This window comes from Heterodontus francisci, chromosome 7 (assembly GCF_036365525.1).
Source record: "Heterodontus francisci isolate sHetFra1 chromosome 7, sHetFra1.hap1, whole genome shotgun sequence".
NCBI lineage: Eukaryota > Metazoa > Chordata > Chondrichthyes > Heterodontiformes > Heterodontidae > Heterodontus > Heterodontus francisci.
In genome coordinates, this window is record NC_090377.1 from 38956095 (window position 1) to 38982727 (window position 26633).

The following is a 26633-nucleotide window of genomic DNA, read 5'->3' on the forward strand; positions in this document are numbered from 1 at the left end:
GGATTCTATGTACACCTCTTCTCCCCTATACTTCACAATCTCCACCTGGCCAGCTGACAATCCTACATTTAGAGTCTGGTGTAAGGAAGCAAAATTATAAATATGCAAGAGCCTGTCTTAGAAATAAAAGAGTACAGTTCCTGTGAGCAGCTGTGGTGCTGAGGTTTCACAAAAAAGTATACTTGTAAAAAAAACTTGCATTTATATTGTGCCTTTCATACCCTTTGGATATGATAGACAGACAATGATTTGTTGAAGTGTTTATTATCATTATGTAGGCAAACGTTGTAGGAGATTTGAACAAATCAAAGTTACACAAACAGTAAATGAAGTAAGTGACCAGTTAATCTGCTTTTGATATTACATTGAGAATGTTAGAAGAATGAATGAAGAATGTTAGGCAGGACACTGAGAAAGTACCCAGCTCTTCTTCAAATAGTGGTTTAAGATTGTTTATATCCACCTTTGTAGGCAAATAAGGCTTTAGTTTCACATCTCATTGGAAAGACAACAACAATAATTACTATAGGGGCACGGTGAATCTATATTACAAGATGATATTTATCAATAGAAAGGGATTTGGGATTCAGGTTCATACAATGGTAAAAGCAGCACTTGAAGTAGATAAAAACAAGTTAATGAATATTGAATTTTATTGCAAGAGGTATGGAATATAAAAGTCAAGATGTAATGGTCAAGTTATTTAAAACTTTAATCAGACCACACTTCCGAATGCTATTTTGGGCTCCACATAATAGGAAGGATGTAGAGGCAATGGGAGGTGAAGAGTGCAGATTCACTAGGATGCTGCCTGGTTTGAAGAAACACAAAGACATGGAACACAAAAGTCCGAGTGTATCAGGCCTGTGTCCTCAGTACCTTGCTCTATGGCAGCAAGGCCTGGACAACGTATGCCAGCCAAGAGCGACATCTCAATTCATTCCATCTTCGCTGCCTCCGGAGAATACTTGGCATCAGGTGGCAGGACCGTATCTCCAACACAGAAGTCCTCGAGGCGGCCAACATCCCCAGCTTGTACACACTACTGAGTCAGCGGCGCTTGAGATGGCTTGGCCATGTGAGCCGCATGGAAGATGGCAGGATCCCCAAAGACACATTGTACAGCGAGCTTGCCACTGGTATCAGACCCACCGGCTGTCCATGTCTCCGCTTTAAAGACGTCTGCAAACACGACATGAAATCCTGTGACATTGATCACAAGTCGTGGGAGTCAGTTGCCAGCGTTCGCCAGAGCTGGCGGGCAGCCATAAAGACAGGGCTAAAATGTGGCGAGTCGAAGAGACTTAGTAGTTGGCAGGAAAAAAGACAGAGGCGCAAGGGGAGAGCCAACTGTGCAACAGCCCCGACAAACAGATTTCTCTGCAGCACCTGTGGAAGAGCCTGTCACTCTAGAATTGGCCTTTATAGCCACTCCAGGCGCTGCTTCACAAACCACTGACCACCTCCAGGCGCGTATCCATTGTCTCTCGAGATAAGGAGGCCCAAAAGAAAGAAAAAGAAGGAAAGACTTGATAAACTAGGACTGTTTTCATTAGAATAGAAGAGATTATAGACTGATTTGATCGAGCTGTTTAAGATGAAAAAGCGATGGTACAGGGTAGATGGAAATGGTCAGTTTCCAGTGGTTGAGCAGTCAGGAATGAGGAGGCATTGACGTAAGATTAAATGTAAGAGATTTAGGACAGAGCAGGAGAAATGTTGATACACAGAGGGCTGTGAGGCTAAGGAATGCATTACCTGAGTTAATAATTGAAGCACAGACCAAAAAGGTAATTTTAACATAATCTGCCCATCAGGAAACTAATGCGATTGGGTGAATTATGTTTCACAACCTGTCCGACTGCACTTTTCATTGGAGTCAGCGGAAAGTAATATTGGACCGAGTGTAAAACTGGCGTTCCAACCAATCCCATGGATTTCCTGTCCAGTAAGTTTGGTTGAATTTCCTGCCATGTTAATTTCAAGACCCAGGTTGATACAAGTCTGAAAAAAAAGGGGATAAAGGGATGTGGGAACAGGGTGGGCAGATAGGATTACGACTACTGTTCATCTGTAGTATAAATAACAACGTGGACCAGTTGGGCTAAACTGCTTTGTTTTGTGCTGTAATTTCTATGGAATATACCAAACTAAAGTTTATGTCTGAAAGCTAATTTATTGATAAAATTGCAAAAGTGACAAAAAGGCAATTCCTGTACTTATGTTTGGTTCTGGTCTCTATTCGCAAAGGATTGTGGTAACCTGTTAAGACGTGACAGCATGAAACAGGCTTGTGAATGTAATTACAAAACTAGTAGAGTTTTAAGACACCGAATGGAGGAATTGTTTTGTCTGTGCTGTGATTTATTTATAAAAATCAGTGCAAAATACTTTGTTTAAAATGGTTATAGCTCAGAGACAGGAAGCAAAGGGTAATGGTTGATGGGTGTTTTTGTGGCTGGAAGGTTGTTTCTAGTGGGGGTTCCACAGAACTCAGTGCTAGGTCCCTTGCTTTCTGTGGTATATATCAATGACTTGAACTTGAATGTTAGGGGTATGATTAAGAAGTTTGCAAACGATACAAATTCTCTTCCCCAGTAAGCAGTGGAGGCTGGGTCATTGAATTTATTCAAGGCTGAGTTAGAATGATTTTTGACAGATAAGGGAGTCAGGGGTTATGGGGGGCAGACAGAAAAGTGGAGTTGAGAAGACAAGCAAATCAGCCATTATCTTATCGAAGGACAGAGAAGCTCGAAGGGCCGAATAGCCTACTCCTGCTCCTAAGTCTTATGTTCCTATGTTTATAGTAGAAGAACTTTGAAATAATAAAGTCTAAAGTGCACATAATTCAGTATATTCTTTCAAGGTAACCAGCTGCTCAAATAAATCATAAAATGGTCAAGGAAATCTGAGTGAAATGAAATTTATTTCTTATTGAAGCAGTTCCAAAGCTCCTTGATATACAAATCTCCAAAATCCAGGTGCTACTTTTCAGACAGTAGGAAGAGTGTAATTTATTGGGCTTTCCTTCTCAAACATTCAAATTAATGTAATGTTACAGGTTTGATTCAAGAGTTGCCACAGACAAACCATGTCTGTATTATAAGTCTTAAAAAATTATAATGATGGCTTATAGCTTACAGTTCAGATTCATGTTGCAGAACTGAATTTTTCAGACTTGACACAAAGCTGTATGTGGTCTAGGATAGAAACTATTATTTATTAACAAATTTATTAGAGTTCTTTGAGTATGCAACAAGCAGGATGGATAAAGAGGAAGCAGTAGATTTATTGCATTTGGATTTCCAAAAGGCATTTGATAAGGTGCCACATAAAAGATTGCTATAAAATATAAGAGCTCATGGTGTTGGGGTAATATATTAGCATGGACTGAGGATTGGCTAACTAACAGGAAACAGAGAGTCGGGATACGTGGGGCATTTTTAGGTTGGCAAACTGTAACTAGTAGGGTGCCACAGTGATCAGTTCTGGGGCCCCAGCTATTTACAATCTATATTAATGATAAAGGGACTGAGTGTATTGTAGCCAAATTTGCTGACAATTCAAAGATAGCAAAGAAAGCAAGTTGTGAGGAAGACACAAAGAGTCTGAAAAGTTAGCTGAGTCCTGAAGGAGCTATCTTCCAGACTGGAACAGGTTGGTGAGAGAACCAACAAGAGGGGAATACCTACTTGACCTCATCCTCACCAATCTACCTGTCGTAGATGCATCTGTCCATGACAGTATTGGTAGGAGTGATCACTGCTCAGTCCTTGTGGTGACAAAGTCCTGTCTTCACACTAAGGATACCCGTTATCATGTTGTGTGGCACTGCCATCGTGCTAAATGGGATTGATTCAGAACAGATCTAGCAACTCAAAACTGGGCATCCAGGAGGCACTGTAGGCCATCAGTAGCAGCAGAATTATATTCCACCATTAGCTGTAACCTCATGGCCTGGTATATCCCTCACCCTGTCATTGTCAAGTTAGATGACCAACCCTGGTTCCGTGAGGATTGTATAAGAGCATGCCAGGAGCAACAACAGACATACCTAAAAATGAGATTCCAACCTGGTGAAGCTACAACATATCACGACATGCAATGCTAAACAATGGAAGCAACATGCTATAGATAGATCTAAGCAATCCCACAACCAACTGATCAAATCAAAGTTCTGCAGTCCTGCCATATCCAGTCATGAATGGTGGTGGACAATTAAACATCTAACTGGAAGAGGAGGCTCCACAAATATCCCCATCCTGAATGAAGGCGGAGCCCAGCACCTCAGTGCAAAAGACAAGGTTGAAACCTTAGCAACCATCTTAAGCCAGAAATGCCAAATGGATGATCCATCTCGTTCTCCTCACGACGTCCCAGCATCACAGATGCCAGTTTTCGGCTAATTCAATTCACTCCAGGTGATAGCAAGAAACGTCTGAAGGCAGTGGAAACAGCAAAGGCTATGGGCTCTGGCAACATCTTGGCTGTAGTACTGAAGACTTTTGCTCCAGAACCAGCTGTGCCCCTGACCAAGCTTTCCAGTACAGCTACAACACTGGCATCTATCTGACAGTGTGAAAATTGCCGAGGTATGGCCTGTCCACAAAAAGCTGGACAAATCCATCAGTCTATTCTCAATCATCAACAAAGTGATGGAAAGTATTGTTGACCGTGCTATCAGGCAGCACTTACTCAGTAATAACCTGCTCACTAATGCTCAGATTGGGTTCCGCCAAGGCCCCTCAGCTCCTGACCTCATTACATCCTTGGCCCAAACATGGACAAACGAGCTGAATTCCAGAGGTTAGGTAAGACCATGACATCAAGGCAGCATTTGACGGAGTGTGGCATCAAGGTACTGCAGCAAAATTGAAGTAAGTGGGAATCAGGGAAAACTCTCCACTGATTGAAGTCATACCTAGCTCAAAGGAAAATGGTTGTGGTTGTTGTCGGCCAATCATCTCAGCTCCAGGTCATTGCTGCAGGAGTTCCTCACGGTAGTTTCCTAGGCCCTTCAGCTGCTTCATCAATGAGCTTCTCTCCATCATAAGGTCAGAAGAGGAAATGTTCACTGATGATTGCAGAGTATTTAGTTCCAATCGTGATTTCTCAGATACTGGAGCAATCTGTGCCCACATGTTGCATGGACAGCATTCAGGTTTGGGCTGATAAGTGGCAAGTAACATTTGCGCCACACAACTGCCAGACAATAACCATCTCGAAGAAGAGTGAACCTAACCATCTCCCCTTGACATTCAACAGCATTACTATCGCTGAATCCCCCACCATCAACATCCTGGGGGGTTATCATTGACCAGAAACCTAACTGGACCATATAAATACTGTGGCTATAAGAGCAGGTCAGAGGCTGGATATTCTAAGGCAAGCAACTCACCTCCTGACTCCCCAAAGCCTGTCTGCCATCTACAAGGCATAAGTCATGAGCCTGTTGGAATACTCTCCACTTGCCTGGATGAGTGCAGTTCCAACAATATTCAAGCTCAGCATATCCAGGATGAAACAGCTTGCTTGAACTGTACCATGTCCACCACCTTAAACATTCACGCCCTCCACCACCCGTGCACAGTGGCAGCGGTGTGTAGCATTTACAAGTTGTTGCACTGCAGCAGCCCACCAAGGCTCCTTTGATAGCACCTTCGAAACCCACGACCTCTACCACCTGGAAGAACAGAGGCTGCATTACACCACTTGCAAGTTCCCCTGCAAGTCACACACCTTCCTGACTTGGAATTATATTGCCGTTCCTTTACTGTCCACTGTATGGAAATCCCTCCTTAACAACACTGTGGGTGTACCTACATCAACAGGGACTGTAGCTGTTCAAGTAGGTGGCTCACCACCACCTTCTCAGTGACAACTAAGGATGGGGAATAAATGCGGGCCTTGCCTGCGACACTCACGTCCCTTGTATGAGTATTTAAAATAAGTCCTGTGCGTCATTCACCTAGCTCCATCTCTAATTATTATTCTGCTGTCATGACGGGATTATTAGCTATTTGACCTAGCAGGAATTTTTGACATAAATTATAATATGTTTTTGATTAGAACTCAGTTTCAAGATTCTTGAGGGTTAATACTGAAAATGCAGTATCTGTGTTGTCACTTTGAGAGAGGAAGACTGAATGGTGCAACTGAGACAAAGAGGAGATTGATACGTTAATGAGCTCACCCAGAGAGTTAATGAACCCGCCATTGAAACTGTTATCCATAACCATCTGGGACAACAGTTAATTTGTTATCTCATTTTAGACTTCCAGTAGGCATTCACACATGAGATGGCAGGAGAGATGCCGTTCTTGCATACCAAGCGTGGTATATTGCATACACAATATGGAGTTGTCTGGGAGGAATCCATACATGGGAAGGTGGTAGCTGGGTAAATTATGTGCTGTACTGGCTAAATGACAGATAGTGAAGGAGTCAGGGGTCAGAATGAAAACCTTTCTGTAGAGAGAGACTACAAAAAGAACTAAGATGCATTGTAAAAGTTGAGAAGACAGTTGTAAGAGACAAAGCAAGGCCTAAACTAATGTAACAATTAGTCAGATTTCAGCATTGGCTAACCAGAAACAGAAAGAGTATTGAGTATATAGTCTACAAGTAAGATAGCTTAGCTATATATTTTGTGGGAAATGTTGTAGAGAAAGTTAAGAGCCTAAAATGACTTACTCAGTTCTAATGTATGCTGTAAAGAAACTAACTTTATGAGGTTACATTGACTTCCTCTAACTAGACTACTCATTACTTCCATCTTTCAGATAATTGAAGGCATATGCAGAAAATTACTGTATACAGTTTATATAATTATTATTTTCACAATTATATCAGTTTAGATTGCCTCTTTTTTCTGAATATATGAAAACAAAGGACAGGAAAAGGCCAGCTGGTCCACCAAGCTGGTCCACCAGATGGTCATGGTGCAACTTATGCGCACCTTGGCCCCCCATCCACACCCCACTCCTCACCAATATCCAGCCAGGTAATCGCTTGGGAGAAGCAAAAAAAAAGAGAAAAACTCGAGGCTAATTTGAAAATAAAAGCTTTGAGAATTTCCTCTCCAACTGTCACGGGCAATCAGAGATGTTCCAGTAGACCACAGCGGGAGACTCATCCTCCAGTATCCACCTAGTTTCTGTATGTTGCTGTGCCGGCCACACTGAGGAATTCATGTGATTTTCTTTTAAAAGGGCAAGACTTGGATATCGTTGCAGAAATATTCTCCAATAACTTCAGAATGTTGGGGGTAATTGACCAATTAAGGTACAATGTCTCTTCTGATGTTTGTTTGTTGCTTTCTGTATGATGTAGGGCTGTTGACTTTTTTTAATCAGCGCATCTGTGAAACTATACCTCTTCAGTCGGTTGAACTCAATGCCATGTGTAAAAAAGACATGTATTTGGAATACAAAACAGTTAACACAGTTGTATATTTTTGAAATATTAACATATTTTCCAAAATAATTTCAATGGAATACAGCACCAATTATAAGCATTTATTGGGAATCTCCTGTGGCTTTGTCCATGGAAAGTCAGGATGAAGCAAACTTCCTCAGAGTGCATGAGTGATGCTGTAGGTATACTTAAAGGCATCTGCTGCTTAGCTAGTAGTAAAATGCGAAGCTTTAGGTGTGATTGTGTGTCACAGAAGGGTGACACTGAAAGAGGAGTGTGTGACATACACGTCAAACTTAAAACATTATGTAGATTTTCTTAAAAGTGCAGCATCTAGTTCAGAGTGATATTGATGGATGTTGGGGAGCAGGTTTCTCAAACACCAGATCATTCTTTTCTTTGGTCTCCTTGTCTCGAGAGACAACGGGTAAGCGCCTAGTGGTTTGTGGAGCAGCACATGGAGTGGCTATAAAGGCCAATTCTAGAGTGACAGACTCTTCCACAGGCGCTGCAGATAAAATTGGTTGTCAGGGCTGTTATACAGTTGGCTCTCTCCTTACACTTCTGTCTCTTTTCCTGCCAATTGCTAACTCTTTTCAAATCGCCACACTTTAGCCCCGCCTTTATGGCTGTCCGCCAGCTCTGGTGATCGTTGGCAACTGACTCCCATGACTTGTGGTCAATGTCGCAGGACTTCATGTCGCGTTTGCAGACGTCTTTAAAGCGGAGACATGGATGGCCGGTGGGTCTGATACCAGTGACGAGCTCGCTGTACAATACGTCCTTGGGGATCCTGCCATCTTCCATGTGGCTCACGTGGCCAAGCCATCTCAAGCGCCGCTGGCTCAGTTGGGTGTATATGCTGGGGATGTTGGCTGCCTCGAGGACTTCTGCATTGGAGTTACAGTCCTGCCACCTGATGCCAAGGATTCTCCAGAGGCAGCGAAGATTGAATGCGTTGAGACGTCGCTCTTGGCTGACATACATTGTCCAGGCCTCGCTGCCGTAGAGCAAGGTACTGAGGACACAGGCTTGAAACACTCAGACTTTTGTATTCCGTGTCAGTGAGCCATTTTCCCACACCCTCTTGGCCAGTCTGGACATAGCAGCAGACGCCTTTCCCATGCGCTTGTTGATTTCTGCGTCGAGAGACAGGTTACTGGTGATAGTTGAGCCTAGGTAGGTGAACTCTTGAACCACTTCCAGAGTGTGGTCGCCGATATTTATGGATGGGACATTTGTGACGTCCTGTCCCATGATGTTCATTTTCCTGAGGCTGATGGTTAGGCCAAATTCGTTGCAGGCAGCCGCAATCCTGTCAATGAGTCTCTGCAGACGTGTGGGATGTTAATGCAGCATTGTCAGCAAAGAGGAGTTCCCTGATGAGGACCTTCCGTACTTTGGTCTTTGCTCTAAGATGGGCAAGGTTGAACAACCTGCCATCTGATCTTGTGTGGAGGAAAATACCTTCTGCTGAAGACTTAAACGCATGTGAGAGCAGCAGTGAGAAGAAGATCCCAGTGTAGATGCGAGAACACAGCCCTGTTTCACACCAGTCAGGATAGGAAAGGGGTCTGATGAAGCACCGCTACGCTGAATTGTGCCTTTCATATTGTCATGGAATGAGGTGATGATACTTAGTAGCTTTGGTGGACATCCAATCTTTGCTAGTAATCTGAAGAGACCACGTCTGCTGATGAGGTCAAAGCTTTGGTGAGATCTATGAAGGCAATGTAGAAGGGCATCTGTTGGTCACGGCATTTCTCCTGTCGCTGGCGAAGGGAGAACAGCATGCTAATGTGGATCTCTCTGCTCAAAAGCCACACTGTGCCTCAGGGTAGACACGCTCAGCCAGCTTCTGGAGTCTATTTAAATCAACTCGAACGAAGTTTGCCGATCACTGCAAACAAAACACAGTATGAAGAGATCAAGAAAGGGGACTATCTTGATACCAGAATTTAAAAATAAAATCCACCTTACCTGCTGCCTCATGATGAACAGCTAGGCAGCAATGGAAAAATAAAACCTGAACACTAAACTGGTTGCGGTTAGAAACATAATTTGGATCATCGGCTACAGCACAAATGATTTATGTCGTAAGTTGCTTGAGTTAGTCAACTCAATTGTGTTACAAAAATGATATCAAAGCTACTGCCATTAAAAAGGTTAATATGGAGGTCACCAACCAGTAACAGAATTAGCAGTCATTTTGCCAGTTTTGCTAACTTTGGCAGTAATGGGACAATTTAATCTTGTTTTTCTCTAAGATCTTTGAAAGTGGTCTTCCTCCCCCCACACCCCTCCCTGCTACATTCACTACATAAATTGTTGGGTTGTCTAAATCACTGACGAATTTACAGTTGGTTGGTATGGTAGCCCAGGTTGATTGTTACAATCCTCCACATGTTGAGTTTTTAGTATGAGCTGTGTCACATTTTGAGGTTTGAACAGATACCATCTACTTACAGGAATCAAATTTTCATTCATCTCTTTAGTGGCAATTTCAAAGCTACACTGGTAGAGGCCTGAGAGTTGGCCAAGTGCCTGATTTTTCACCTCAGAATGACACTTGAGCTGGGAGAACCATAGGATTTAAGTGAAGAGGGAATCTTATAAGTTGTCTTTGTTATTGTCTGAGTCATTTGGGCAAGTTGGTCAACTATGTTACTGATGCCATTTTGATGGTTATTTGTTACATTCCTTTATATGGGGCATTCTCTTCAATGTTAATTGTATTTAATTCGTTAAATACTAGTTATGCTTATCGGGAAGTGGTTGATATGTGACATGACTTTAGCAAGGTATCTTAGTTAACAAGGTTTGGTTGTAACTTTGCATGCTAAAGATACAGTTGGAAGATCAACAGAACAAATTTTTGTTTTTTTCCCTCTAGCCCCAGAATGCTACCCAGGAGGATATCACATTCTTCGGAGCTCTTACCGCAGCATTCACTTTGATTCTACTGAGCTACAACAATTTGCAATCCAAGACCTCATATGTGATCATTCCCTGACACCAGGGTGGTACCGCTTCATGATTGGAGATAAGCCAGCAGAAATGCCAACCAAATGTATAGAAGTTAGTAGTATGTGTAACGTTCATTCCAAGCATAGTGCATCTAAAAGATAAGAACATATAGAAGTACAACATTGGATAAATCTCTGGAGTTCATTTTCCTAACTGCTTGCTTTATGTTTAACAGTTTATATTTCGTCATTTTAAACTTGGTAGAGTTAAAAATTGGATGAGGAGGATTGCCTGCCCATAAGAAAACCTACCTGTTCTTCCATTCGTTAATTTACTTTGGACAGACTTTGTTATGGGCATCTGATTCTCCTGTCTGATTTTTCTCTCTGTATTCAGCCTTGGCAATGCTTTATGCCCAGGTGGCAAAGGTACTAATCTACCCTGCCAACTCATGCTAGAACCATGCTTCTTGATTTTGTTATCTGGCCCATTTTTAATACTCTACCAACCGTCTTTCCCCTATAAGGGAAAAGAGGCGATAGTCTGTCAGTTATTTTTTTTTATTTTTTTTATTTTCGAGATACAGCACTGAAACAGGCCCTTCGGCCCACCAAGTCTGTGCCGACCATCAATCACCCATTTATACTAATCCTACATTAATCCCATATTCCCTACCACATCCCTACAATTCTCCTACCACCTACCTACACTAGGGGCAATTTACAATGTGAGTAAATTTGTATGTGAGTTATCCTTTGCATTTTCAATGAAAAATTTTCAAAGTTTTCTCTGTAGGGATTTGTAGCTTCAGTTTCTTTCTTATTCACAGATATAAGCTTTTTTTGTCCTTCGTAAGTTGTTACCTAAATTTTATATTTTAGTTAGCTTTATTTGGTCTGGAAGATCTTCTTTCCAAAGTTTTCAAGATCATTAAGTAACATATTAGCTTACAACAACTGCAATTTCAGCTTGCATTTATATAAATGCCTTTAACATAGTAAAATGTCCCAATGAACCTCACAGGAGCATAATAAAACTAAATTTGACACCAAGCCACATAATGAGGTATTAGGGCAGATTTAGGTAGGTGTTAAGGAGTGTCTTAAGGAGGAGAGGGAGCTAGAGATGCAGAGAGGTTTTGGGAGGTAATTCCAGAGTTTGGGGCCAAAGTTGCTGAAGGCATGGTCCACAATGGTGATAAAATGAGTGATAAAAAGCTGGAATGCAGAAGAGGCCAGAATTGGAAGAGTGGGGAGATCTTGGAGGATTGTAGGGCTGGAGAAGGTTACAGAGATAGGGAGGGGTGAGGTCATGAAAACAAGAACACGAATTATAAAATTGTGGCATTGTTGGACCGGGAGCCAATCTAGGTGAGTGAGCACATTGGTGATGTGTGAATAGGACTTGGTGCGAGTGATGGGCAGCAGAGTTTTGGATGAGCTCAGGTTTATGGAGGGTGAAAGATCAGAGAATGACCAGAGAGTATTGGAATAGACATGTCTAGTGGTAACAAAGGCATGGATGAGGATTTTGGCAGCAGCTGAACTGAGGTGGAGTCGGAGATAGGTGATATTACTGTGGTGGAAGTAGGCGGTTTGGTGATGGAGCAGATTTGTGGTTGGAAGCTCATCTCAGGGTCAAATAGGATGCCAAAGCAGTGAATGGTTTGGTTCAACCTCAGACTGTGGCCTTATTTTAATGAATTAGGGAAACTCTAAAAAATGAGAGGAGAACAATTTTTCTCTTTAGGGAGTGAAGACACTTAGAAACCCTACATCATTACAGAACTTGGAAGAGTTAGGTAAGATTGAGGTTTTTGACATAGTCAAAACTTGGATCAGATATGTAACACTTGTTCTTTCCACTATTTACAATTTAGGATGACCTTTGATGTGGGGAAGAATCTTTTCTTGCCCTTTTCTTAAGTTTCCAATGTCACCAGGAGTTGTGGAGAAAGTTACTTTCCATCTTTAGGTCAGAATAAAAGAAGAGAGATTGGAATCTGCTTCATTCCTTAGAGGAGGCAGCTTGGACCAAGATCTAAAAGCAAAATATTGATGCTGGAAATCTGAAATAAAAACAGAAAGCACTGGAAATACGCAGCATCTGTGGAGAGAGAAGCAGAGTTAAACTTTCAGCTCTGTGACCTTTCATCAGAACTGGTAAATGTTAGAAATGTAATGCGCTTTTGAGCAATTGAAAGTGGGGAGGCTTGGGGGTGGGGGGTGGGCGGCGGAGAAGAACAAAAGGAAAGGCTTGTGATCGGACAGAGGGAGGGAGAGATTAATGACAGAAATGTCACAGAACAAAAGCCAAAGGGAGTGCTGATAGTTGTAGTAAAAGACAAAGCATTAGTCCAGAGAGAATGTTATGGCAGAATAATGGGCAGTTCTGTCTAAAAGCAAAAACATGAAAAACAGGTTTAAGACGGGCACATGGTTAAAAAATTAAATGAATAAATAGAATAAAAAAATAAATAAAATGGCAGTCTTGCTCTGAAATTGTTGAACTCATTGTTGAGCCAGGAGGCTGCAGAGTGCGTAATCGTAAGATTAGGTGCTGTTCCTCAAGCTTACTTTGAGCTTCATTGGAACGCTGTAGCAGGCCAAGGACAGAAATGTGGGCATGAGGGCCGGGTGGTGAATTAAAATGACAGGCGACCAGAAGCTCGGGTCGTGCTTGTAAACTGAGCAGAGGTGTTCCGCAAAGCCGTCGCCCAATCTGCATTTGGTCAGTGTAGAGGAGACTGCATTGTGAGCAGCGAATACAGTAAACTAAATTGAAAGAAGTACAAGTAATTCGCTGTTTCACCTGGAAGGAGCATTTGGGACCTTGGATAGTGAGGAGAGAGGAGGTAAAAGGACAGGTGTTACACCTCCCACGATTGCATGGGAAGGTGTTGTGGAAAGGGGACGCGATGTCGGGGGTAATGGAGCAGCAGACCACGGTGTCACGGAGGGAACAGTCCTTTCGGAATGCTGACAGGAGAGGAGAGGGGAAGATGTGTATGGTGGCGGCATCACGCTGGAGGTAGTGGAAATGGCAAAGGATGATCCTTTGATGTGGAGGCTGGTGAGGTGGAAAGTGAGGACAAGGGGAATCCTGAGGATACAAGTGCGGGAAATGAGTTGGACACGGTTGAAGGTCCTGTCAACCACAGTGTGGGGGGGGAGATCCTCGGTTGAAAAAAAAGGAAGACATATCAGAAGCACTGTTGTGGAAGGTTGCATCATCAGAAGGGATGCATTGGAGACAGAAAAACTGGGGGAATGGAATGGAGCCCTGACAGGAGACAGGGTGTGAGGAAGTGCTGTTGAGGTAGCTGTAGGAGTCGGGTTCATAATCAATATTAGTAGACAGCCTATCCCCAGAAATGGAGACAGAGAAGTAGAGAAAGTGAAGTTTCGGAAATGGACCATGTGAAGGTGAGAGAAGGGTGGAAATTGGAAGCAAAGCTGATGAAATTTTCCAGTTTGGGGCAAGAGCAGGAAACCTCACCAATACTATCATCAATGTACCAGAAAAAGAGTTGGTAGGGGGCCTGAGTAGGGCTGAAACAAGGAGTGCTCGACATACCCCTCAAAAAGACAGGCATAACTGGGGGACCCATGCTGGTACCCATAGCAACACCTTTAATTTGGAGGAAGTCAGTGGAGTTCAAGGAGAAGTTGTTCGATGTGAGAAGAAGTTCAGCCAGGCAGAGGAGGGTGGTGGTGGATGGGGACTGGTTGGGCCTCTACTCAAGGAAGAGCTGTAGAGCCCTCAAACTGTCCTGCTGGGGGGATGAAAGTGTAAAGACATTGGACGTCCATAATGAAGAAGAAGCAGTTAGGGCCAGGAAACTGTTGATATAACATAGGGCATCAGAAGAGTCACGGGTGTAAGTGGGAAGAGACTGGAGCAGAGGAGAAAAGATAGGATCAAGATAGGAAGAAATAAGTTCAGTGGGGCAGGAACAGGCTGAAATGATGAGTTTACCAGGGCAGTCCTGTTTGTGGATCTTAGGAAGGAGGTAGAAGCGGGCTGTTCAGGGTTGCGGTACTATGAGGTGGGTCGCCGTGTAGGGAAGATCTCCAGAGGAGATGAGGTCAGTGACAGTCCTGTGGACAGTAGCTTGATGTTCAGTGGTGGGTCATAGCCCAGGGGGAGGTAGGAAGAAGTGTCTGAGAGTTGGTTCTCAGCCTCTGCAAGGTAGAGGTCGGTACGCCAGACAACAATAGCACCAGCCTTGTCTGCAGGTTTGATCACAATGTCGGGGTTAGACCTGAGAGAACGGAATGCAGCAAGTTCAAGAAAGATGGCTTAGAGTTAGTGAGGGGAGCAGAGAAATTAAGACGGCCGAGGTTATACCGAAAGTTCTCAATGAAAAGATCAAGAGTGGGTAAGAGGCCAGAGGGAGGGAGACTACTGGAGGTGGGTGAATGGGTCCACTGGTCAGAGAGAGGACTCCTGGCCAAAGAAGTGAGCCAGGAGGTGAAGGCGATGGAAGAAGAGCTCAACGCAATGCCGAGTATGAAATTCATTGAGGTGGGGACGTAAAGGGATAAAACTGAGTTCTTTGCTAAGCATAGATCGTTCAGCGTCAGAGAAGGGATGGTCAGAGGGTATTGTGAATACACGGCAAGGGGTCAGATTAGCAGAAAGAATGGGGTCAGAGGGAAGTGAAATGGAAGAAAGATCTGCAGGGGCGTTGCACCCATGAGCTGTTGGAGCTTGCATTCCTTACCACCTGAAAGAAAGAGAAAATGTTTTTTGTTAATGCATTGGATAAGACAAACGATGAAATGAAACTGTGTAGCAGGACAGCTTTGAGATAGCATGAGTCAGTGGTTCTGGAGAGATAGGTCGAGTATGTACATGTGGCGATGCATGGCACTGAGTATGGATCTCAGGATGTGGCAAGAACAGCAGTCCGAAGAATGTTGTATATCTCCGACGTACTTATAATCCTGGGTGGATTCAAAACATGAAGGATGGAGCTTCAGTTGGAATCCATGTGGAATAAGTCGGAGCCAGAGATAGTCGCTGAGACACCTTATCAAACACCAGGAGGGAAGAGGAAAGTAATGAAGGTGAACAAGGTAAAAGAGACAAACGGAAATCTCTTCGGAGAGAAGAGCAGAACCTCTTCAAGGAAGGCATTCCTGGAAGAGAAGTGGCAGTGAATTAAACACTAAAATAAAAGCAAAATACTGTGAATGCTGAAAATCTGAAATAAAAATGGAAAGTGCTTTTATTTCAGCGTTTAATTAAGTGCTTTATCTTTTACTACAACTATTAGCACTCCCTTTGCCATTTGTTCTGTGACATCTCTCCAGCCCTTTGCCCTATCACACACCTTCTCTTTTCTTCTTCTTCCCTCCCCCCATTAAGTTTTTAACTTTTGCCAGTTCTGATGAAAGGTCACAGACCTGAAACGTTAACTCTGCTTCTCTCTCCACAGATGCTGCCAGACCTGCTGAGTATTTCCAGCACTTTCTGTTTTTGTTATTGGACCAAGGTCTGTTTGACTAACCCCCACTTCTATCCCCAAGGATTCTACATACGTTGTGGCATGGTCAAACTCTACATAACCTTTAGCAATGTGTTAGTTATAATGCTGTAGAAACTGTAGTTTGTGAAACAATACATAGACTGTTAAAACATTTTTTATTAATTTGTACTTGTCTTAAATTTTATTGAACTCCCAACATAATGAAATAAATTGAGCACAAGAGCTTTTTACATTAAGAACTATAGTTTTGAACTTGGCAAATCTGATTTTTAGAATCAGTACCATTGAACAACAAATGGATCATATATTGCAAATGAATTAAATGCATTACAATTGTTCAAAAAATTACAGAGCATATTCCTTTATAGTTATAACTTGAACCTTTCTTGTAATATTTCATATCTTCTCAGATGAATAAGTGTGGTACACAAGCTCCAGTTTGGCTTTCTGTTAAAGACTCCAACTCGTTACCTCGTCCTGGTGAGGTAAAGAAACTAACAGCCTGCGCTACATGGCAATTCTTCTTGGGCAGCACCAAAGACTGCTGTTTATTTAGGATCCCTGTCTCTCTTAGGAACTGTGGAACCTTCTTTGTTTATTACCTTCAACCTACTCAGGGATGCATGGGTTACTGTGCTGCTGAAGGTTAGCAGATAAATTATCAAATTTTAAACCTGTTGAATGTTGGATATCTTTTAAAATATGTATGTTTAAAGACCTTTTGCAGATTGGTAACACCAATGTTTATAAGATACAATTAACTGAATGGATGTAATCGTATAAAACTTCATATAATTTACAAGTGTTCTGCAAATGAGGCAAAGATTTTTTATTCTGAAACATGTCTATTGTGGTTGAAAGAGTGTAAGAACTCTGAGATCTATATTCTGACAAGATATTCATCAAAGGCACCTTGCATACGCTAAATAATAATAATCAATGGTATCAGACAAATTGTTAACCCCTTCACCTTAACTCCATGTTAAGGATTTACTGCACAGTTTATGTCTAAGAGTTATCAAAAAGCAAAATTTGGCTTGTCAAACTGTCTTGCATCAAGCAGTTCAGATTATATTAGCATACACTACCAACTTACCAGTAGGACCTGCACATGCTTCTTGCATGAATGAATTGATCATCTGCCCTCTCAGGTGGACATAAAAGATCCCAGGGCACGCTTAGAAGAATGGCAAAGGAGTTCTGCTCTGGTGTCCTGGCCAGTATTTATCTCTCTACCAACATATTTTTTTTAAAAATCTGCTGATTGTTTCATTGCTGTTTGTGGAGCCTTGCTGTATGCAAATTAGCTACTGCATTCCCTACATTACAAAAGTGATTTAAGTATCAAAAGTACTTTATTGGATGTAAAGAGCTTTGGGATGACCTGAGGTCACGAAAGACAGTGTAGAAACGCACATTCTTTCTTTTCTAACACTTTCTCACCAATTATCAAAGATGAAGTCAGACAACAAAGTCAAGAACTAACAGTTGTTTATTAACTGGAAAATCACAATTAGCAACAGTTAAACATTGAGTAAGCAGATATTTAGCAGATAGCATTAATTGATTAAATAAATAACAGATGTTACAAGGGCCCATTCAGTTATATCACAGTAATTTAGCATGAGCTACATGCTAATTTACAGTTGAGATCTATTTCTGAGATTGTTGTAAATTGGTGATTATTAATTTAGGATTAGACTCCTTACATAGCTGATAGCATTGGATAGCCAGTGTATTGAATAGATTAAAGTCTGTAGATACAAAGCTGGGATCGTTTGCATTGTTTTTTGGATGCCATGAGTGCCCTTAGATCTCCACTATAACGTCCGCGGCACAAGAACCTTGACACCATCCAAAACAAAACAGCTTGCTTGATCGGCACCCCATCCATCACCAGAAACATTCACTCCTTCCGCCATCTTAAGCATTCACTCCTTCCACCACCGACACATAGTGACAGCAGTGTGCACCATTTACAAGATGCACTGCAGCAATTCACCAAGGCTTCTTCCACAACACCTCCCAGACCTGCGACATCTACCACCTAAGAGGACAAGGGCAGCAAATGCATGGGAACACCACCACCTGCAAGTTCCCCTCCAAGCCACTCACCATCCTGACTTGGAACTATATTGCAATTCCTTCACTATCACTGGGTCAAAATCCTGGAACTCCCTTTCTAACAGCACTGTGGGTGTACCTGCACCAGATGGATTGCATCAGTTCAAGAAGGTGGCTCACCACCACAACCTTCTCAAGGGCAATTAGTGATGGGCAATAAATGCTGGCCTTGCCAGTGACACTCAAATCCCAAGAACGAATAAAAGAAAAGTGCACACTTTGGATTCATTTTGGTGAGGGTGTTAGCACGCATGCATTGAACGGCTGCCGGAAGTATGAAGAGCTGACAGATAATGGCACTGATTTGATGCCAGTGGGGACAGTTTGGAGCTCAATGTGGCAGCTAATGTACTCCCTTAACCCTGCACAGCTGAACACATGTTCAGCAGCAGGAAGTACCTCACATCAGTACTATTTAAAGTGATCATCAACTACTTACGTTTTAGTTGTTGGTTGATTTTCTTTTGGCTGTTCCTTCAATTCTACAAGAGTTTGATGCTTTCTGTAGTTGTTAATTTTGCTAAAGTCTGCAGGGACTGGTGTGGCAGGTGCTCATGGAGCTTTTGCTGACTTCAATTTTTCTGCACAAGCCAGTTGCTTCCAGACATGCATGTAGTGGTAGGCTTCCCCTTGGAATAGAGAATGACTTGGAGAATGAACAGAGGCCACACAGAGCAGGAAAAACTGCTGGAAGAGGGAGGAGGAGGAGATGGGCTCTTAGCAGGAGGCCACTTCCACCCAGGGTATTTCTACCTGAACTCAATGAGGAGCAATGTGCCAGACCTCTGCACTTAACTAAGGATGTCTTCACTGAAATTTGCCACTTGTTGCAGCCACAACTGATGATTTCTTCATTCTGTGGCAGTCTGTTGTGCTAACTGCATTTGAGCCACTATGGCAAACCAAAGGGTGGCCACTGGACAACAAGGGATATCTGCTGATCAAATATCTGATGACTCTAGTGTGGTACCCATGCACACATGGGCAGCATGAATACAATGTAAGCCATGCTGCCACACGAAATGTGATAGAGCAGACCATTGGGATGCTGAAACAATGCTTCTACGGCCTGGACCACTCTGGAGGTGTCCAGCAGTACTTGTCTGAATTGGTGTTAAGATTGAGTGTGCTAGTGAGTATTGTGTAATGTGTTTATGTGATGTAGCTGTCATGTTTGAACAGCTGACAGTGGGCTGAATTTATTGAGCCCGGTAGTGGATCTGGAATTGGGCGCCGTTCCCGTTTGTCACATGGACAGCCGCCCCACCGCATTCACATGGCGGGCAGCCATTTTGCATAATGGAGGTGTGGGGCCCTCCCAATCACGTAGCGGGAGGCAAGATGCTGAATATGGCGTCAGATGACTCTGGAGCAGGTGCTGGCACCATATCTAAAGGCTTGCCAGCCCCACTTGCATTGCTTTCTTGCATTCATTTGCTGCTAGCTGCTCAAACCTGTGACCTGTTTTGCATTGACTCTGGATCCCTCCCACCCCCTGAGACAGACTCCACAGGATGGCAGAGCCAAGACTTAGGGTGGCCACACAGTTAGTGATGCCTCCCTCCCGATTGTCCTCAAGGCTGCAAGGGAAAGATGGGAGGTCCTCTTCCCCAACGATGGCAAGAAGAGGATCTCTCACCTGACCAAGCAAGCCTGGAGATAGCTGATGAGGTCAGCAGCCATGGTGTCAACCCCCCCTCACCCCCTGGAACTGGATACAGTGCCGCAAGAAGGTTAATGACCTCCTTCGTTCTGCCAAGGTGAGTGCTCCTCACCTCTCTCCTTTTCACTGATTGCAAGTGGCTATCCAGGAGGAAGCAGGGCATAGAGAGGGTAGCACTACAATGGCGATGGCAGAGGGGGTTAGGTATCAACTCATCCTGACAGATGTATGACAGCCTTTTGGCCACAGGCCACATTCTTTCACTGCTCAACCCCATTAACTCCCTTGAAGGCAGACAGCAGTATGAGCTATGTGTGAAAGCCCAGTAAGGGACGAGGGCTGACACTAGCAGAACTTCCATGTTGATCTCCCTGCGAAGTATGACTATCTCCCTCTTTCCTCTTGCAGGACAAGATGATCCGCAATAGGAGGGAGACAGCCTGGAACAGCCGGAGGCATACTGGATCAGCACAGCTGAGAAAGAGGCGTTGGAACTGGGAGAGACACAGGGCGGCCGCACCATATCCGATGGAGAGACTGGAGTCTCCGGGTATGAGAGTGAGGATTGGCTTCCATCGACATCGAGTTGACTTCTGGAGACTCACATCACGTATGGTTGGCATGACGAGATCTGCACAGCCTAACCCACATGTATTTTTGTTCTCTCATGCAGGTTGGTGTCTCCTCTGAGGAGGAGCAGCAGTCAGAGGATGGATTGTCCCATGACTCTCCTGCACCTTCCACCAGCGTGGATATGTTCACCTCATTGGGTTTCCGCTCGGCTGTAGAATCAGGGTCAGAAGCTGGTGAGAGCACCACACTCTTACCCGAGCAGCTGGCTGAGACTGAGACAGCTGAGGCCACTGACAGTCGGAGGACTGTGGGTGGCCAGGCCCATGCTGAGCCCCAGGCTGATGACGAGCCTCTGGTGTAGACAGCACAGGGCACGATGGAGTTGCAGAGAGAGATGAGGCAACATATGGTAGAGATGCCCAAGGCAATGTGCAGCCATGAGTGGACGATGGAGAAGTCCATCAATGCCATGAGTGCTGCCATGTCTCAGGCATGTGTGTATGGCTTCCTCCATCAAGAGGTTGGCGACCCACATGGAGAGCCAGATTCCACAGATGCATGCAGACCTGTACACCATCATCTTGGCCATGAGCTCGGTGCAGCAGTGGCAACGCAAGAGAAGCACAAGGCACCTGGAGTCGCCTTCAGCTCCTTGTCCTTCTCTGATGAGCAGGGAGGTTCAAGTGAGCTTGAAAAGGAGCAGGAGAGGCCTCCACAGCAGGGGGCTCCCCTCAGGGCATTCAGAGTGTGGACAGCAGCCCCTCAGCCAGTGAGCCAGGCTCCAGCAGCCGTGACGCCTGAGGAGAGTCTTGCACCAGTCCCGGAAACCCTCAAACAGCTGAGGCTTTCCAAGCCTCAGGCAGCCAGAGGACAGCTACTGAAGTCATCACAGGCCAAGTTGCAGCCGAAGGAGCAGCCTGCCTCCAGCCCAGCTGCTGGCAATGGGTTCACACCTCATAGAAACATTTGCAAATGTATAAAGAAAGGCAGTTAGATACAGTTGGGGGTTCTTGGGTGTTTGATATCTGACGTGTGATGCTTCATGTAAAGTTCTTTTGTTTAAGCCATTAACATTCATTGTGTAAAAGTGATTATTCTATCTTGCCTTAATTATGAGCTGCTGTAATCACCCTTCCCCCTTAATTGAATGCCAATGTAGGCACAGCCCTCCATTTAAATATGCTCTGCCATGGGCACTAGCGCATGTTTCAACTGGGCACAAAGCATGTAACACAAGTGAAAAGGAGGCAACACATTACATGTATTGAGGTGAGTCTTGATTGGTTTCTCTGTGAGTGGACATCAGGGAGCTGGAAGTAGGGTGATTATGAGGTTGTCTCTTGCTTCCTTGGCACGTCGCTCAATCTGCCTGGCATCCGGTGCAAGGGCTTCAACATCCAGTGCTGCTTGCTCATCTCCCTCCTTCGCGTACTCCTGGTCAGTGGATGAGTCTTACTCAGGTATCTCATTATCATGCAAAGCCTCCCCCTCTGCAGTGCTAGATTGTGCAAAGCACAGCAGACCACCATGATACACGAGACCCTCGTTGGGTATACTGCAGGGCTGCACTGGATCAATCGAGGCAGCGGAATCTCATCTTCAGCAGCCCCATGGCCTGCTCGATGATCACTCGAGTGGAATTGTGGCAAGTGTTGTACCTCTCCTCCACTGCATTGCGAGCATTTCTCACAGGCGTGAATAGCCTTGTCTTCAATGGGTAGTCCTTGTCCCAGTGAATCTGTCCCTGAAGGCATGGGTGGTGGGGGGGGGGGGGGTACCTGAAAAGCTGTGGCACATGGGACTGTTCAAGTATACAGGTGTCATAGTGGCTGCTTCCCGGGGAGTGGGCACACACCTGCAGGAAGCACTGGTCGCAGACCAGTTGAAAGTTGATGGAATGAAAGCCCTTCCTGTTAATGAAGGTGGCTGGCTGGTCTTTTGGAGTCTTGATGGCCACATGTGTGCTGTTGATCACACCTTGCACTTGGGGCAATCCAGTGATAGCCCTGAATCCAATGGCCCTCTCGGCCAGAGTGTCATGGTTGGCCTGGTAACACACATAGTCCCCAGCCATCTTGAAAAGGGCATTGGTCTCCTCCTCGATGCAGCAGTTGGCTGGTGCCTGGGAGACTTCCCACATGTCCCCAGTGGATCCTTAGAATGATCCAGAGGTGTAAAAGTTTAGTGTCCACTGTGATTTTCAGGGCCACTGGCCCCCAAATCCCATAGGTCACAGTTCATCCTGCAGCAGGATGCATAAGTCGATGATGGCCTCCCTGTAGAGGCATCGTCTTCGCTGACAGTGCTGCTGGGACATTTGGAGGTAGCTGATTCAAGTCTGGTATACTCTCTGGCGCCGGTGGACCCTTCTTAGCATGGCTGCTGCTCTCCTCATGGAGTTTCACAGGCAGGTATGGCTGTCTCTTGGCCCTCCCTCCATCAGGGACGTTGCATCATGCCACAAGGGTCCAAAAAGACAGGGTTTATGAGACACAGGCAGGGTGACCAGTTGGCCTACAGAGCGCTGTCGATGCAGAAACCATCTGCCCTGGCAACTGAGCTTTTGCTACTGCTCTGGCAGAATCCCTGATGGCCCAGGTACCCACCCTTGCTGATGGCCAACCCTCTCATTAAGCAATATTGGCAATCACACATCTCACCCAAATGTTTGGTCACCCGATACAGCCACCCAAACCCAATCCCCCCACTTGCAGAGCCCCTGAGACCCCGACCCACCTTGCAGAGCACACGGCACTGCAGTCCGAAAATGGCCTATACAGTGCTGCTCATGGGTGCAGACCCATCGCAGTACTGAAGCCTCACCTCAGTGCTGCCAGCTTTTGATGGTTGTGAACCTGAAGGCACGTGAGTGCCTCCCATCGTCCACTTAATCCCAAACTTCCCATTGAAATGTTAATAACTAGATGCAAATGCATTGAAATTGACTGATGAGCAATTTAAAATACATTCCTATCGCGTCGGGGTGGTGATTCCATCTTGTTGCTTTCCCGCTGCTGATTAAATCCGGAACCGATGTCATGACGCCAGATTTCCGGGTGGACGCTTCTAAGGCAAATCTCCGTCTTCCCATACCATCATTCCCACTTCAAGCGGCCACACAAAATTCTGCCCAGTGTGTGCAAACTGTGAGATGTGGGTGTGAGGCTTGCAGCAATGCTAAGTCTGTGAGGATGAGGTGAAGCATATGAATGTCAGGAATGAGTCCTGATTGATGGAGATTGTTGTAGGTGAGATATGGGAGTGTGGGGAACTGAGCACTGTCTGGGTCTGGTGTTGCAATTGGCAGGATATAGCACTGGAAGATGTGGTCACTGTTCTTGACCCCTCATGTGACATCATTGAACTTCTTAAGGTACTGCATCCAAGTCCTCAGGGCTTGATTCCTGGCATTAACCTCCACAGTTATCTGCTCCCACTGCCTTCTGAGAGTTTGTCTGCAGGGTCTCCTGGTCCCTTGCAGATACAGGTTATCTCTCTTCCTCTCCACGTCCTTGACCAAGGCCTCTATTGCAGCGTCTGAAAACCTTAGTGCCTACGCACTCCTGTGTTGTGCCATTATTCAGTGTTTCACAGATCAAGTTCAGTTGCAAAATGACTGCCAGCACATGCTCAAGCCACAATACACCTTGCCTTTTAAGAGGTGCAAGCTAACCTTTAAGCGTGCAGGTTACTTTAACTAATGCTAGCCTCTCATGATATTGATCCCCCACTCAGCCATCCAACCAGTCAACAGCACAATTAGCATTGGTTGGATTCTGAAATCATTGAAATGAACAGGCATCAAAAAGTTGGCATGTTGCTTGCATTGCTATGGATGGGTTAATCGTGATCCCCGTGCTTGTTTTCGGATGCTAACTAATTTATCCCCCCATATGCTTGTAGTTGGCAATGTTTCCAGAACATATATAATCTCTTCCTTACGAGTTGGCTTGGATGAACTGGTTAGCCACCTTCCTCTAGAAGGATGATATTAACTTTCTGAGACAGCAGAGTGATGAACCTCTGTCCGTAGAGGTGCAGGCTATTTCTCCTGGATCCCCCGTTCTTGGTTAAATTTACCTTTCATGCTGGCAGTTTAATCTGGACTAACTGGATAATATAATTTTCCTAGATCTCAGGGTAACTTGTGCATCTAAGCGGCATATTTACACCTGCTAGTGGATCTGGCTGGCGACCTTTACAATCTTAACATCTATAAAATTCCTCTCTCTCTGTTGGTCATATATTTTCTGCTTTTACAGAGACACATTTCAACAAAGATTACTATAAAGACTGCTAAACGAACTAGAACTAAATTAAGAGCTAAGGACTAAAAATGATCACTGAAAAGTTTTAATTTCAAGAAAACCATCTTATATATGTGTATTAGAAGAAATTAGTCTTTTTGGTATTAGTTACCTCATACAACCTTGTTGGTGTGACTGATGACCCCCTGATGGGGGAAGAATAAACCCAGCAACTACATGCCAGCCAGTTTAACATCAGTAGTGGGAAATCTTTTAGAAACAATGGTGTGGGACAAAATTAACAGTCACTTGGACAAGTGTGGATTAATTAAGGAAAGCCAGCATGGATTTGTTAAAGGCAAATTGTGTTCAACCAACATGATTTGGAGTTTTTTGATGAGGTAACAGAGAGGGTTGATGAGGCTATTGTGGTTGATGTAGTGTACATGGGCTTTCAAAAGGTGTTTGATAAAGTGCCACATAATAGGCTTGTTAGCAAAGTTGAAGCTCATGGAATAAAAGGCACAGTAGCAGCAAGGATACGGAGTTGGCTGAGTGATAGAAAGCACAGAGTAGCGGTGAACGGTTGTTTTTCAGACTGGAGAATGTATACAGTTGGGTGTCCCAGGGATCAGTACTAGGGCTACTGCATTTCTTGATGTATATTAATGACCTAGACTTGGGTGTATGGGGCACAATTTCAAAATCTGTGGATTACACAAAACTCGGAAATGTTGTGCACTGTGATGAGGATAGTGATAGACTTTAAGAGGATATAAGCAGGTGGAATGGGCAGACATGTGGCAGATAACATTTAGTGCAGAGAAGTGTGAATTGATGCATTTGATTGGAAGAATGAGGAGAGGCAAAATAAAATATAGAGTACAGTTCTAAAGGGGGTGCAGGAACAGGGAGACCTGGGGGTATATGTGCACAAATCATTGAAGGTGGCAAAGCAGGTTGACAAAGCAGTTAAAAAGGCATACAGGATCCTGGGCTTTATAAATAGAGGCATGGAGTACAAAAGCAAGGAAGTTATGGTGAACCTTTATAAAACACTGGTTTGGCTTCAGCTGGAGTATTGTATTCAATTCTGGGCACCACACTTCAGGAAGGATGTGAAAGCTTTAGAGAGGGTACAGAAAAGATTTACAAGAATAGTTCTAAGGATGAGGGACTTCAGTTATGTGGATAGATTGGAGAAGCTGGTGCTGTTCTCTTTAGAGAAAAGAAGGTTGAGAGGAGATTTGATAGAGGGGTATATACAGAGTAGATAGAGAGAAACTGCCCCCATTAGAGGAAGGATCGAGAACCAGAGGACACCGATATGAGGTGAATGGCAAAAGAACCAAAGGCAACATGAGAAAAAACTTTTTTGTGCAGTGCGTAGTTAGGATATGGAATGCAATGCCTGAGAGTGTAAAGGAGGCAGATTTAATCATGGCCTTCAAAACAGAATTAGATAAACACCTGAAGAGAAAAAAATTGCAGGGCTAGGGGCAAAGGACTAGGGAGTGGGTCTAGCTGATTTGCTGTAACCATTCTATGATTCTATACCCCCGATGACCTCCAAATCAATGAAGCACTGGCGGCTAGAAATGCCAGTGGTCACTTGTTTACTCTGTACCTTCTTAAGTTTCTGCTCATAAAGAGTCTGTCATTGATCCAGATAAGGCAGGATATCTTTATGGCCAGCTTAATGATCAGTCTCTGGTGCTGTGGTCTTGGTGGCTTGTTTTCTATCACTGGTGTGGAATGTTCTGTTTGTATAAGCCTTCATCATTTATAAGCCTTCACTGTTCAATCAGCATTAGCCTTTCCCTTTCTCAGCACTCAGTTTAATCACTGAATTCATTTTGAGGGCACATTTAAGGCAATACTTCGGACATTTTTCCGACATGTTCATGGATTGCATATTTTGCGGTACTTTGGGAACCTTTTGAAATAATTCTTCTTCTTCCTGCTTCTCTACACACTACATATAATGATTTGGATTTATTGTAGCTCACAATAAAAATCTCTCAAAGGATTTGCCTTTTTAAGATGTTATCCCATCACAAGACTCTCTCCCCTTTTTTTGCTTTGTTGAGTGATCTTTGTTCTGTTCTGTTTTTCTGCTGTTATTGACATAGTTATCATTATTTCTGCT

General features: G+C 44.1%; 1 protein-coding gene across 2 annotated transcripts in view; it reads left to right on the forward strand.

The window, feature by feature from the left end:
• Nucleotides 1–26633, forward strand: part of si:ch211-246m6.5 (von Willebrand factor D and EGF domain-containing protein) — a 297063-nt gene that overhangs the window by 46052 nt on the left and 224378 nt on the right. For both annotated transcript variants that reach the window (XM_068035012.1, XM_068035013.1), the window contains exons 2-3: nucleotides 10310–10494; nucleotides 16288–16522. In XM_068035012.1, coding sequence (XP_067891113.1) covers nucleotides 10310–10494; nucleotides 16288–16522 — 420 coding nt within the window. The remainder of the gene's footprint in view (nucleotides 1–10309; nucleotides 10495–16287; nucleotides 16523–26633) is intronic.